Source organism: Salmo trutta, chromosome 8 (assembly GCF_901001165.1).
Source record: "Salmo trutta chromosome 8, fSalTru1.1, whole genome shotgun sequence".
Lineage (NCBI taxonomy): Eukaryota > Metazoa > Chordata > Actinopteri > Salmoniformes > Salmonidae > Salmo > Salmo trutta.
This window is the reverse complement of record NC_042964.1, coordinates 36,111,925-36,127,790: the sequence shown is the minus strand read 5'-3', so window position 1 is coordinate 36,127,790 and position 15,866 is coordinate 36,111,925. Positions and strand designations below refer to the sequence as shown.

The 15,866-nt window shown below is 47.6% G+C and overlaps 1 protein-coding gene across 1 annotated transcript in view; it reads right to left on the bottom strand.

Moving 5' to 3' along the window:
* LOC115198788 (signal peptide, CUB and EGF-like domain-containing protein 1) overlaps positions 1-15,866 on the bottom strand; it is a gene marked incomplete in the record, with an annotated part of 78,443 nt that overhangs the window by 8,180 nt on the left and 54,397 nt on the right. Inside the window, 6 exon segments of the mRNA XM_029761065.1 lie at positions 133-249; positions 1,617-1,715; positions 3,364-3,483; positions 3,628-3,750; positions 4,906-5,022; positions 8,644-8,772. Of these exon segments, the coding sequence (XP_029616925.1) occupies positions 133-249; positions 1,617-1,715; positions 3,364-3,483; positions 3,628-3,750; positions 4,906-5,022; positions 8,644-8,772 (705 nt within the window).

The window sequence follows — 15,866 nt, the reverse complement described above, 5'->3', positions numbered from 1 at the left end:
TGCTACAGTATCTTGCATCATGTATACCTTCTTAGTTCGGTCTGTATTACTTGATGCTGCACACTCTAAGTTAGGAGTAGGCTGTGTTATACGGTACAGTTTGTACAGTCGTTTAGGAGTAGCAGGGTTTACCTTGCAGGCTCGGCTTGGACGTCTCTCTGTGTTTTTCCTTGTTCCTGGGTCTCAAGTGACACTTGGCATCTTTGACCTTGAAGCGGGCCTTCTGCTTGATGGGCGGGGGTAAGGTATCTTCATTTACATAAAAGAGAAAGACACAAATATACACTAATGAATAACCTTTTGACATCCTATGAATAACATCATAATTAGGGACAGGAGTTTTATCCTGATCACCTGGCCTGACCAACTCCGGGCCCTTAATGATGGTCCACTGCCCATGATCACACACTTTAGAGAGCATCTCCAGGACACGTTTATTGGTGTTCCCTGGTTGAGGTGAAGTTTAGGTCAGAGGGAAACTAACGCAGCCAAATGCTTCATCACGCTCGGTCTGTCTCTCTGGCAATAAAGGCAAAACCAAAAACCCACATCGTCCCGGTGATCAGCGGTCCAGCCGACACCAGGGAGGAAGGTAGACGGAATGTGTGTGTTTGCGTCTGTTTTGTCGGTCATGTAGTGGGTGGTCGGGATGGCTGCCCTTTTAACGAGGTGCTGGAGACACGCAAGGGTCAGTGTGTGTGTGTGTGTGTGTGTGTGTGTGTGTGTGTGTGTGTGTGTGTGTGTGTGTGTGGTTATGGGTACGCTGAGTGGAGAGGAAGATTGAGAGCGGAGCCAGGTAAACACACAGCACACTGAGAGGTTCTGTCCATTAACCATTACATCCATACACGCCAGGACACCACTGGCTCCAGTTTGCTGCTGTGGAGCAGAGGCGCTGAATGGACTGGGCTGTTTGTGGCTCGGGACGCCACATAGAAGCTGTCTTCATCATCCTCGGAATCGTCGTTATCATCTGCCACTTCCGTTATCAGAGCGTGAAATGGTAGACCGTGATGAGAGCGTAGACGAACCATATGTCTGGGGGAGCTGTGAGATTCTTAGGGGACGGTCCAGGATTGGCGCGCTGAGGTGAGCTGTATTTCATATCACTTCACACTCACACCCCTAGCCAGATGGTGAGTCTTTCTATCTCTCCATCTCTATCGCTCTCTCTCTCACACACACTCTCCATCTCCCTCTCTATCCCTCTCTCTCTCTCTCGTTCTCTCTCTCTCTCTCTCTCTCTCTCTCTCTCTCTCTCTCTCTCTCTCTCTCTCTCTCTCTCAGTGCATTCCTCTGGCCGTGCGAGGGCCCTCTCCCTGTCCAAAATCTACAGATTGCTGAAGGAAATATAGGAGTGACGATATGGCGAGCACCAAAGGCAGGGGAGTGAAGATTCCGATGGAGGGAATGAAGAAATGGAGGAATTTAAACCCACCGGCAACGGGAGAAGTGAAACGATGACAACTGCATCGACGTCAAAAGGTCATGACCGACCTGCGAGACCCTGATCTCACTGTATGTGTGTGATTTAACTAGAAGTGGTATAGTTAAATATCTTAATATTGAACAAAGCATGACATCGCTGTCTACATGCCCCATAATGCATTGCATACCTGCACAGGTGAGCAGGGCGGTGGTGGCGTTCCTCTTCTGTGGTGCCTTCCCAGGTTGCACCGGCACACCACAGCTTAGTGTGTAGCTGTTCTCAGAGTCTGGCGGGACAAACACAAGTACATGTCAGTTACAACCCTGTCCATCCAAGGTCAATCCGTTTAGACCAGCTCTGCTCGCAGGATCCCTGTCTTCTGCCACTGGCTGGCTTGTTTATGTCTATTAAACCGACAGCACTGAGGGACAGGGTGACATGGGACATGAGGAAATATGGGATTGCTGTCAAAGTGATAGAGGGGTCCATCTGAGGAGCAATGTGACCCAATCTCCCTGCTACGCTAACCGCCTGGGGTGTGTGTCTGTGTGTGTGTGTGTGTGCTAACCATCTGATGGCAATATGTGTTTCTCTTGGCTAGTTGAGGTTCTGATGGATTGCGGAGGAGTAAAATACTTTTATTCGTTTTCTATGGCCTCACTTTCTCTAGTATTTAAGAGCTACAAGAGACTGCCATATGAAGCCTGCCATAAAAGAAAACACACTCACACACACACCTCAGTCACACACACACACACACACACACACACACACACACACACACACACATACACACACACACACACACACACACACACACACACACACACACACACACACACACACACACACACACACACATACACACACACACACACACACACACACACACACACGTGCATAAATACACATTTCCTGAGGGATGGAGAGAAATTATGCACCGAATGACAGATCTATGCTCACTCATGAATGTTCGCTCACACACGTACACACGCACGCACGCACAAACACACACACACATGTCTAGTCAGAAACGAGGGATGAAGAGTTCAGAGCTCATAAAGCGGGATATGATTGAAGAAGAGGCAGGACTTTGCGTGCAACCACAAGAATTGAAAAGCTTTCCTTCTCCCCCAAATTAAAACATTCTCCAGAAAGATTTTTTTTAAAAAGCAATATTTTTTCACTTTGTGTTTTGAGAGCTATCCATCAGTCTCACACTACAGCAGCCAAACCAAACGGAGCAAACGTCTACTCAAAGCAGTCCCAGCAGAAATATGGCAGGCCCGATTAAAGAATGTAATTGTTTTACAGATGTTCGTCTGTGTTAAGCACATTCGCAGAAGGACCAGGGTGCCTGCATTGACAGCAAATAGCTTTATAGCCATTTATAGCCTTAGGGGCAACACCAGACGAAATCACTCACTGAGTGAAATACTTTTAGCTGAAATGCCCCCTGATGGGTCCTTTGGCCAGTGACTGAGAAAGGTAGGTAGATAGATTAGGACTTAATCTGAGCCCTTCATCCAAGTGGGAAACTTTCAGTGGAGCTCTGCTTGAATGGAGAGCAGCGTGAGGACTGGCCTTGACCTCTAGAGGGCAGCAGAGAGTATAGAACGGCAGGAGCTCAGTTAACCACGGCTACACAGGCATTGGTCATTGATAAGAGTCAGCTGAAGACTAGCGCTGAAGACTAGCGCATCGGACTAAACCTCACCAGACCAGTCCAGATCAGAGAAGATAGAGGATTAATGTAGTTTAACCAGAGAAGGTAGAGGATTAATGTAGTTTAACCAGAGAAGGTAGAGGATTAATGTAGTTTAACCAGAGAAGGAGGGAGTGTAGATTGCAGATTGAGGAGAGGAGTCAAGGTTAAAGTTCCTCTTTGCTGTAAGTTGTGTGTGTGTGTGTATGTGTAGGACTGAGCCACGTACCAGCGAGGAAGAGTGCGTTGGAAGGACAGGAGAGTGAGCACACCTCCACCCCTCCTCTCTTGTCACAGCTGAGCTGGGCGCGCGGCGCTGGCTTCCCGTTGGGCAAACACTTCACCGCCTCTGAGGAACATAGAGGGTCACATCACCATGACAACCACCGACCCGTCACAGCACAAAAACGATGACACGCACGCACACTCACACTCTCCTATGTCTATAGAAGACACACACACACACACACACAGTAGACGTTTAGGTGCTTACCGGTGCAGTCCTTCTTGTTCCAGTGGAGTTTCTGACCGGGCGGACACAGACACTCATAGCCTCCCTGTGTGTTCACACAGCTGTGCTCACAGCTCCCGTTGTTAATGCTGCACTCATCTATGTCTGAGACACAACCACAAAGAATACAGTCAGAGGGTGTGTGTGTGTGTGTGTGTGTGTGTGTGTACATGTATGGTATGTGGTTGAGTATCATCAGACATGATGTCCCGGACCTGCTGTTTTCGACTCTCTCTCTCTACCGCACCTGCTGTCTCGACCTCTGAATGATCGGCTATAAAAAGCCAACTGACATTTACTCCTGAGGTACTGACCTGTTGCATCCTCTACAACCACTGTGACTTTTATTATTTGTGAACGTTTGAATATCTGGGAACGTTTGAACATCTTGGCCATGTACTGTTATAATCTCCACCCGGCACAGCCAGAAGAGGACTGGCCACCCCTCATAGCCTGGTTCCTCTCTAGGTTTCTTTCTAGGTTCCTGCCTTTCTAGGGAGTTTTTCCTAGCCACCGTGCTTCTACATCTGCATTGCTTGCTGTTTGGGGTTTTAGGCTTTGCAGATGGGTTTGCTGATGTAAAAAGGGCTTCATAAATACATTTGATTGATTGATTGATCAGACAGAGCCTGTGCTGCGAGTCAGTGTGTGATGTCATCAGTGTGAGACAGACAGCTCATGTCCTCTCCGTGCTCTATAGCTGACTGACTGGTATGTGTTGACTGCCAATGGAACGTCCTTAAGACAGTGGCCTGTTTAGTCGACCACTGAAGAACATGGCTGTCAGTCAGACAGGGCCAGGTGAAGTGGGATCACAACACACACACACACACCCGTCGAGTCTACTGCCTCCGCACGACATGTGTGTGACAGGTACAACACACACGCATGCACACGCAGGCAGGTACGCAGGTAGGGAGGGCTGTTCAAGGGACACGAGGTATGAGTGTGCTTTCGGCAGCGCCGTCGGCACGTGCTCAGTCACCCCTCACCAACACACACAATAAAAAACACTCTCCCTCTCTTTCTATTTCTAGAGCTTCACTCTCTCGCTTTCTTACTCTCTCTTTCTCCTTGTCAGTCTCTCAGGGCTTCATACTTTGTGTCAGTCATTTCCTTTCTATTTGTGCCTCTCCCTCGCTACCTGTCTGCCTAACTCTTTCCCATGTCTTTCTAAGTGTGTGTGAGTGTGTGCGCGTATGTGTGCGTGTGTGTTTGTGTGTGTGCGTGCAATCCCATGCATGTCTGTGTCCTACTCACCTCCGCAGTGTGTGAGGCCGTACAGAGTGTATCCTTCCTGGCAGACACAGTCGAAGCTGCCAGGGTAGTTGACGCAGGTGTGGTCGCAGGTCCTCTCAAAGGAGCACTCGTCAATATCTGAGAGGAGAAACCCAGATCGTATGTAATACTACTAATACTACTAATACTACACACGGGGGCTGTCCAAAATGGCACTATTCCCAATATAGTGCACTACTTTTGACTACAGCCCCATGGCACTCTATTCCCTATATAGTGCACTACATTGGACCAGGAATAGGGTGCCAGTTTATATGAAACATGCTAAAGATAGGACAGAGTTAACATCCATGTTCTTAGTACAGAGCATTTTGACCGGTTGCATCACCGCCTGGTATGGCAACTGCTCGGCATCTGACCGTAAGGCTCTACAGAGGGTAGTGGGTACGGCCCAGTACATCACTGGGGCCAAGCTTCCTGCCATCCAGGACCTATATACTAGGCGTTGTCGGAGGAAGGCCCAAAAGATTGTCAAAGACTCCAGTCACCCAAGTCATAGACTGTTCTCTCTGCTACCGCACGGCAAGCGGTACTGGAGCGCCAAGTCCAAAAGGCTCCTTAACAGCTTCTACTCCCAAGCCATAAGCCTGCTGAACTTCTAAACTAATGGCCACCTGGACTATTTACATTGATCCCCCCTTGTTTTTACACTGCTGCTTCTCGCTGTTTATTATCTATGCATAGTCACTTTACAAATGACCTCGACTAACCTGTACCCCCACACATTGACCCTGTATATAGCCTCCACATTGACTCAGTACCGGTACCCTCTGTATATAGCCTCCACATTGACTCTGAACTGGTACCCCCTGTATATAGCCTCCACACTGACTCAGTACTGGTACCCTCTGTATATAGCCTCCACATTGACTCAGTACCGGTACCCCTGTATATAGCCTCCACATTGACTCTGTTCTGGTACCCCCTGTATATAGCCTCCACATTGACTCTGTTCCGGTACCACCTGTATATAGCCTCCACATTGACTCAGTACCGGTACCCCCTGTATATAGCCTCCACATTGACTCAGTACTGGTACCCCCTGTATACAGCCTCGTTATCGTTAAGTACATTTCATGTGTTACTTTTTGAATGATTAGATTTTTTTTTAAACTTTACTTTATTTAGTAAATATTTTCTTAACTCTATTTCTTAAACTGCATTGTTGGTTAAGGGCTTGTAAGTAAGCATTTTGCGGTAAGGTCTTCACCTGTTGTATTCGGCATATGTGACAAATACAATTTGATTTGTATACTGGATATTGAATGCATTGAGTATCACTATGGGGAGTTGTATGAACTGTCTTTTGTTTAGAGTGCTAGAAGCTGTGAAGAGGAATTTCCACTAAAAGTACAATAAATCTGAACTGTGAACTGTCAGTGGTGAGACAGTGGATGTGTGTGTGTGTGTGTGTGTGTGTGGTGTGGGGGTTGGAGGACTGGACACTGCAGGAGCATTTCAAAATGTTCTGTCTAGAATAACAGTGTACATTCAGCCTGGTTATGTGGGTGGGAGTCTAAACAGTGACAGGGTTACTGGGTGTGTGTGTGTGTGTGTCAGGTTGGTTGCTCAAGATTCACACACATAAACACACACATACACACACACACACACACACACACACACACACACACACACACACACACACACACACACACACACACACACACACACACACACAGTCCATTAAGCCATCTTCCTTGGTTGTAGCAGAGAGCTTGTTTGCTTCCTTCCTCCTGAGGAACCAACAAGCTGATATATGAGTCATAGATATTACTCTCTACGACTATTCTCCACACAAACACCCATCATTCAGCCACAGCTAATAAGACCAGTCCATTAATCAGACTGGAGTTCACTGTTAACAAACAGAGGGGTGGAAAACAAAGCAGAGCTCTGCTCACTAAACAACCCCAAGAGGTCTAGATCAGACCAACTCACCGTGGTCAGGACCAGGGGCTGATCTAGGATCAGGTCCCCCCCTATCAATATAATCATACTCATTGTGACTTAAAAGGCCAAACTGATCCAAGATCAGCACGCCTACAGGCCCTGGTTTTGGTTTAGAACTGTTTTATTTTATTTGAGTGAGAAAGATGTAATGACATATTTGGGTGGCTGACAGTAGCAACAGCATTACTTCAGTCCAGCGTCTCTAACTCACCTGAACTATTTCAATACCAAGTCATCTGGGCTGTGGAGATTTACAAAGGCTAAAAATACAGTGTGTTATGATAAAGTTTGTCATGAGGAGGAAGCTGTTGAGGCCTGGCTTCTGTTGGCTCTTGGGCTGCTTCGCTACAGTCCTCCAGGCAACTGTCTATATGACGGGCTACGGTTAGACTACCATACCTGATTAATGAAACTAGCATCAGACCACAACCCCAGCCAGCACGCAGCGCTGGAACGACTTGAGAGAGACGCAGCTGTATAATCTATTTTCACCGAGAGGTGCCAGTTGTTGGCTTGGCTGATGTGCAGCTGTCTGTCTGTTTTGTGGGGTCGGGTGAAACACACTCAAGGTTAGTGTCCCTGTTTGTTAAACTCACCAAACAACGTGGCCTGTCTATTTAATAAGCATACTGTGTCTGCAAAGCTAAAGCTCCCTCCGTCCGCTTGACCTCTACTGTATTGTTTTAATACAGCTACCTGTAGGGAGTCTTTATGTTCCTGGGGATTATTGCACACCCCATTGTCCATCACCCCTGTCCTTGTACAGGCGTAGGGGCAGCCTAAAGACTCTCTCTCTATATTTGTCTCCCCCCTCCCTTTCTCTCTCAGGAGGAAGCTGGCATAGCTCTAGCTCTTCTCAGACATGTATTACCAGGAGCTATTTTCCCTGGAAGAGCTTACCAGCATGGAAAGAATTAAAACATTACATAAATAAAAGTTAAAAATAAAAATCTGAACAAAAATACCACTTGTTAGCGGATGGAACAACATGTGTTGTTGGACACTGGAAGCTTAGTTTTACAGTCAGGTAAGCTGATGGGTGGAAGGAGCGTGTGTGTGTGTGTGTTCCTCCCATCAGCACACACCCAAGTTGAGTGTGTTATTGGCGTGTATGGAGTTGTGTAAACTGTTTGTTGGCAGTTCTTTTTGTGTTTAATATGACAGTGTTGATGTTTAATATGACACACACACACACACTGGGATAGAGTTGTTTGGTGTTTTTGGTTCGGGGACAAGAACACTGCAGGGTGTTGTTGTTAATAAAATAATTTGTGGTGTGTGCCTCTCCTGTCTCTCCTGCTGTGACTTGTATAGAGGAATTTGCATTTGTCCTCCAAACACAACCAGGGATTAGATATGAAGAGAGAAGCAGAATGCCTTAATACAGCTGACAGTACATTACACCCACTGGAGGATGTCAAGTCAATTGTAATAACAAGCCTATCTGTGCATGTCATTCCAGGTGAATGATTTGTAGACCGACCCCTGTTTTGATTCTATGTATGATCCTGCCCTGAACATAAAGCACATGAGTGAGTTACCACCGTAGAGATTTATGATAGAAACTACTAGGCCGTATATTCTAGTATATCCATTCCTATGGTCCCTATTCCGTGACACTTTCCGTCCGGGATCTGATCGCGGAGTGACGGCACCGTTTCCAAAGGTAACCGTCTGAACGCGTTGTGACGTCATCAGTCATCAGACGGGAGTGTCTGACAGCTGTCAGTCAGGTAGGCTGCTCACCCTGGCAGGTGCGCTCGTCAGTGAGGAGCTTGTGGCCCTTCTGGCAGCTGCACTCAAAGGAGCCCACCGTGTTTTTGCAGAAATGGTCACAGCCGCCGTTATTGAACGCTTCCTGGCATTCATCTATGTCTGTATGGAGATAGGGAGAGAGGGATGTGGGGGAGACAGAGAGTAAGAGAGAGAGAAAGAGAGAGCGAGAGAGAGCATTAGGTCACAGATACACTAAGGCAATAGGCAATACTGGTCAAAGAGAACAGAGTTTTTACACACAGACACACACACAATATATAACTCTGCCGTGCTAAAGTGTTCCCCTTTAGCAGTCTCTCCCACACAGCCACTGCCATGCTGGGATGGAGATCTCCAAATTGGCAGACAACAGGCCAATAAAAGGCTTCACTAATGCCTTGGAAATCTATTCTAAGCCCCTGTAAGAGTCTTTATGGAACAGGGGGAGGCAGGCGGGGTGAGAGTAAGGGTGAGACAGGGGGAGTCAGAGAGAAGTGGGCTTTTCCTAATGCTCTTATTTGTGCTAACAGGAAGTATCCAGGAGTTGGCAGGCCTGAAAGACAACATGAACACTGGCTGTGCTGCGTTGTGGTGGTAAAGTAGGTTTCCATCCACACAACAAGCCGTAACCGCAGTGCCACAGTGTCAGTGTGGGGCAGCCGCCCACAGCCACAAACATATTGTCACAACACCAGGAAGATATTATCCCGTCGCTGTTCCCTGAAGGCCTCACCTGCCTCTTTCATTCTCTCATTCATTCACTCTTTCTTTTCATTCTTTCAGATCGCTGATAGAAAAATGAATGAAGTCTCATTCACCAGTGGTTTCTTTTCTGCTGCGAGACCATTTCTTTATGCGGTTTCATTATTCTATTGATTTCTTTCTCTCTCTTTCTCTTCCTCTTGGCATGCGTGTCTGTGCGCACGTTTTGTGTGTGTGTGTGTGTGCGCGCATGGCAGTGTGTGCGTATACGTGTGTGAGCATGAGTGTGCACGCTCTTGCGTTTGTGTGCACTTGTGTGTGTGATGGTATCAAGTGTAATGGTAGTTTCACGGTGCTCAGCAGCAGACAGCATGGTACAGGCTCAGCGGGCTTGTTGAGAGGGATCCTCCACTGTCTGATCCTATGACACGCTTTTTACCTGGAACTAATGGAACAGCCTGCTGCTACTGCTGTACACAACACTGTCTAGCCCACCATGCAAGGACTTAGAGAAGAGGGGAGAGACAGAGAGAGAGAGAGAGAGAGAGAGAGAGAGAGAGAGAGAGAGAGACAGAGAGAGAGAGAGTGAGAGAGAGAGAGAGAAAGGGTGAGAGAGAGAGAGAGAGAGAGAGAGAGAGAGAGAGAGAGAAAGAGTGAGAGAGAGAGCAAGAGAAAGTGAGAGAAAGAGAGAGAGAGAGTGAGAGTGAGAAAGAGTGAGAGAGAGAGAGAGAAAGAGTGAGAGAGAGAGCAAGAAAGAGAGAGAGAGAGTGAGAGTGAGTGACAGAGAAAGAGTCAGAGAGAGAGCAAGAGAGAGTGAGAGAAAGAGAGAGAGTGAGAGAGAGCGAGAGAGAGAAAGAGTGAGAAAGAGTGAGAGAGAGAGCAAGAGAGAGTGCGAGAAAGAAAGAGAGTGAGAGCGAGCGAGGGGGGAGGGGTGTTGAATGAATACATAATTGAACCCCCCCCCCCTCCCCCCTAAAGGCTTACACCATCCAGGGGTTTGATGGACTTTCTCATAACTTCCATCTACCCCTCCTCCCCCCCACCTCCTGCCCATGTGACTAGGTCTTCCTGAATCCCTGTGGAATAAAGGCCCAGGTGTGTGAGACGATCGAGAGACGTAGATCAGGAATAACAAACGAGCCGGATCCCCTGGGGCTGTGCATGCAGCACCAACCCTCCAGCCTGGTGGGATCTGATGTCACGCTACACCCCCCCCTTAACCCCTTTCCTTCTCTCTCCTCACCCCTTCCTCTTTCTAAATATGTGCCCTCAGCCGAACCCTGGACAGGGTCACTGGGTATATTTCCCTCCTGAGAGGACTGGCAATGCCACACTCAACAAGGGAGGAAAGGAGGAAAGTGGAAGGGTAGAGGGAGGAGGAAGAGACGGAAGAGAGAGCAAAGGAGGGAGGGAGTATTAAGAGGAAGGAGGGAGAAAGGGAAATAAAAGAAGAGGAAAGTGGAAGAGTGGAGGGAGGAGGAAGAGGACAATAGCATGGCAGATTACACGGGCTAAGCCCTTTTTGATTGGTGCTCTAAGTGATGAAAACTGCTGGGGATTAACACCTAAGCCTTTGAGTCAGAGAATCAGTCAAGAAAGACACCACAGGGAAGACTCATCTAAGAGAGGAGTGGAGGGGAGGAGGGGGAGAGGAGGACAGGGGGGAGAAGGGAAGGAGGAGGGGAGGAGGAGGAGCGGGTAGGACAGGAAGGAAAAGGAGAGGAGGGAGAGGAAGAGAGGTGAGTGGCAGAAAAAGAGGGTAGATGGAAAGGGGTAGAGAAAAACAGGAGAAGGGAAGTAGGTGGGGAAGGGAAGTAGGTGGGGAAGGGAAGTAGGTGGGGAAGGGAAGTAGGTGGGGAAGGGAAGTAGGTGGGGAAGGGAAGTAGGTGGGGAAGGGAAGTAGGTGGGGAAGGGAAGTAGGTGGGGAAGGCGCGGTCAGATATTGCATGTCTCCATTGTTACCTTCAATAGTCAGTCCACTGTGCAATGAGCCAAGTCAGATAAAGTCAGACAAATACTGTATATACAGTTGAGTGATATAAAAGAAGATCAGAATGAAATAGTCCTCAGACGACAGGGCCTGTGTTTTCCTATAACAATGTATCCTGATACAAGGGAACCTCTCCATCAAGGCTGAAGTGCAGTGTAACCTCACTATACAGTGGAATTCCATAGAGTGATTTGAGGGCCTTCAATTTGCATACATACTACAACTACAGTCAGAGACAGTAAATATTTTGGGGCGGCAGGTAGCCTAGCATTTAGAGCGTTGGGCCAGTAACCAAAAGGTTTCTAGATCAAATCCCCGAGCTGACAAGATAAAAATCTATTGTTCTACCCCTGAACAAGGCACTTAACCCACTGTTCCCCGGTAGGCCGTCATTGTAAATAAGAATTTGCTCTTAACTGACTTGCCTAGTTAAATACAGGTTAAACTGCCCACAGCCTTTAAGGGGATTGTCCTACATCTGGCTTTCCTCAGACTCTGGAGGTAAGAACGCTCATCTCAGTACTGTCTCACGGCTGACCCTCTGAACTGACGACCTCATTGAAAGTTGCGCTCTCAAGCAATGACCTCATCGAAAGCTGTGCTCTTAAGCAATGACCTCATCAAAAGCTGAGCTCTCAAGCAATGACCTCATCAAAAGCTGTGCTCTCAAGCAATGACCTCATCAAAAGCTGTGCTCTCAAGCAATGACCTCGTCAAAAGCTATGCTCTCAAGCAATAACCTCATCAAAAGCTGAGCTCTCAACATTGACAGATTCACTTGCTTTCGTTCACTCCTCTTCCATCATCATTTGCTTTTTGATGAATGCTTTCTTAGAGAGAAGACCTCTTTCTCTCCGTTCTGTCCTCTCTGCTCCCCCTTTCAATCTCCTCCACGTTCTGTTCATTTCTTCCTCAGATGCCAATTGCCCCCCATCCCAGACAAGACTACAGAAGGTATAACAATATCGCCCCCAACCTACCCAGCTCAAACTTCCCCAACACAGACAAAGATCCCTAATTATTCAGTAAGTCTGGCAGCCATAACTACTGGCATAGCATAGCCACCACATTTCCCCACACTTAATGGCCACTCTGTGGAAGCCTGAGACCAATAACGGCCTATATAATTACCTTTAATAGCCCTGAAATAAAAACATTAAGCATCAACACATCTTGAAATTATAAAACTGTGTGTGAGAGAGAGAAATTGTGTGTGTAAATGAGAGAGAGGGAGTGTGTATGTCTGTGTGTGTGAGGGAGGGAGATATAGAAAAAGTGTGAGAGAGAGGAAGAGAGAGAAAGAAAGAGAGAGAGAGAGAGAGAGAGAGAGAGAGAGAGAGAGAGAGAGAGAGAGAGAGAGGAGAAACAAAGCGAGTGAGAAAAGTAGAGTGACAGGAGAGGGGAAGGAGACAGGAGAGTGGGAAGTGAGACAGGGGAGTGGGAAGTGAGACAGGGGAGTGGGAAGTGAGACAGGGGAGTGGGAAGTGAGACAGGGGAGTGGGAAGTGAGACAGGGGAGTGTGAAGTGAGACAGGGGAGTGGGAAGTGAGACAAGGGAGTGGGAAGTGAGACAGGGGAGTGGGACAAAGACAGGGGAGTGGGACGGAGACAGGGGAGTGGGACAGAGACAGGGGAGTGGGACAGAGACAGGGGAGTGGGACGGTGACAGGGGAGTGGGACGGAGACAGGGGAGTGGGACGGAGACAGGGAAGTGGGACGGAGACAGGGGAGTGGGACAAAGACAGGGGAGTGGGACGGAGACAGGGGACTGGGAAGTGAGACAGGGGAGTGGGAAGTGAGACAGGGGAGTGGACGGAGACAGGGAGTGGGACAGAGACAGGGGAGTGGGACGGAGACAGGGGAGTGGGAAGTGAGACAGGGGAGTGGGACGGAGACAGGGGAGTGGGAAGTGAGACAGGGGAGTGGGACGGAGACAGGGGAGTAGGACGGAGAGAGGGGAGTGGGAAGGAGACAGGGGAGTGGGAAGTGAGACAGGGGAGTGGGAAGTGAGACAGGGGAGTGGGACGGAGAGGAAAAGAGAGAGTAGTTTGATGAAGCGTCAACAAGACATGCTGGGAGAGCAGTATCCATCTGGATCTGTCCACTTCAATGGAGGGAGAGGGAGACAGAGCGAGACCACCTAAAAGGAAGAGATTCCCAAAGCCATCACCTACAGAAAGATGAACTTGGAGAAGAGTCCCCTAAGCAAGCTGGTCTTGGGGCTCTGTTCACAAACAGACCCCACAAAACCCCAGGACAGCAACACAATTAGACCCAACCTAATCATGAGAAAACAAAAACATAATTACTTGACACATTGGAAAGAATCAACAAAAAAACAAAGCAAACTAGAATGCTATTTGGCCCTAAACAGAGAGTACACAGTGGCAGAATACCTGACCACTGTGACTGACCCAAACTTAAGGAAAGCTTTGACTATGTACAGACTCAGTGAGCATAGCCTTGCTATTGAGAAAGGCCGACATAGGCAGACCTGGCTCTCAAGAGAAGACAGGCTATGTGCACACTCCTACAAAATGAGGTGAAAACTGAGCTGCAATTCCTAACCTCCTGCCAAATGTATGACTATATTAGAGACACATATTTACCTCAAATTACACAGATCCACAAATAATTCGAAAACAAACCCAATTTTGATAAACTCCCATATCTATTGGGTGAAATACCACAGTGTGCCATCACAGCAGCAAGATTTGTGACCTGTTGCCACAAGAAAAGGGCAACCAGTGAAGAACAAACCCCATTGTAAATACAACCCATATTTATATTTATTTATTTTCCATATTTATATTTATTTATTTACTATTTGCACATCGTTACACCACTGTATATAGACATAATATGACATTTGAAATGTCTTTATTCTTTTGGAACTTCCGTGAGTGTAATGTTCACAGTTTTTTAAAATTGTTTATTTCACTTTTGTTTATTATCTATTTCACTTGCTTTGGCAATGTTAACATATGTTTCCCATGCCAATAAAGCCCTTGAATTGAAATTGAAATTGAATCGAGAGAGCACCTCTGTGATTGCATTGCACACACATCTGGGCTGCCCGGGGCCAGCTGGTAGTTAGGCCTCTATTAACGAGGGCATAGCTCATTAAGGCTCTCCTACATATGACGTACCATAATGAGGATCTCACTCAGGGAGGGGAGAGGTGGTAAGGTAGACCTGGGGAAGGAAAGAGGGATGGAAAGGAAATGAGAGCAATGAATGGAGGGGAGAAGGAATGAGAATGTCTTATGTTCCATCCTTCTCAGTCACTCACTCATTCAATCTTCCACTCTCTATGTGTACTGATCTATCTCTCACTCTCCCCTTATCTCTTGTATCTGCCTCTCATTTTAGATATCTCTTTTTGTTACCATCTCCGTCTCTCTCTTCCTTTCTCACCGTGATCTAATCATTTTAATCTCTCTAAGTGTCTGGGTGTAAGAACAGGGGTGTGTAATCTGTCAACGCACACACACACACACGCACGCACGCACGCACACACACAGACAAACACACACCCTAGACACCCACACCCACACCCATCTTCCATCAATCTCTAATCCCTGTTTGACATTTACCATGGGTTCTATCGATACCCTGCTTCATCTGCAATCAATAGGTCCATTCTGAGCCCTGCTGCTCCCTTAATATAACCAGCCATTAGCAGCTCATTACCATCTATTACAGCCATCTGCCTGAACGGCTAGTTGACTGGCTGATTGACTGGCTGGCTGGCTGGCTGGCTAACTGACTGTCTGTCTCGTGGCTGGCTGACTGACTGGCTGACTGTCTACTGGCTGACTGTCTAGTAGCTGACTGTCTAGTGGCTGACTGACTGACTGGCTGACTGTCTACTGGCTGGCTGACTAACTGGCTAACTGACTGACTGGCTAACTGACTGACTGGTTAACTGACTGACTGGCTAACTGTCTGACTGGCTAACTGTCTGACTGACTGGCTGACTGACTGGCTGGCTGGGCACGCTGCTGCTGCTGGGAAGGCTGAGGGCCAAATGGGAAGGGCTAACATCCAGCTGGGCTAAGAGAAACAAACGCCCTGGCTTACTGCTCCTTGCTCCTCTTAGGATAGGAGGTTGCGGGCCCAAGGCAGCACTAGGAGCAGTGAGAAATCCAACACTATATGAGATATGAGAGCAGAACACAGTGTTACTGCTAAGTTCATTTTTTATTTAACATTTATTTACTGCTACGCTATTGCTAAGTTAACCTGAGCCCTGAGCTGATGCAGAGGAAAAGCCTTGTGACGGTGGTTTAGGGTTCAACAGACGATTAGGGTCGACTGAAATGAACAACAGTGTAGGATAAATAATCGACCGGTAATGAGAATATGGCTGAACGTTGACCTCTGGCCCTTGGCCTCAATACAGTAAGTAGAACAGAGGGATCAACTGGAAGGTCATTGTTGCATAAGATGCTTGTGAGTTGATAATAGTCCTCTCAAAAGACAAAGACAGTAGATAGAGAACGGAAAGAGTGAGGCAGCAA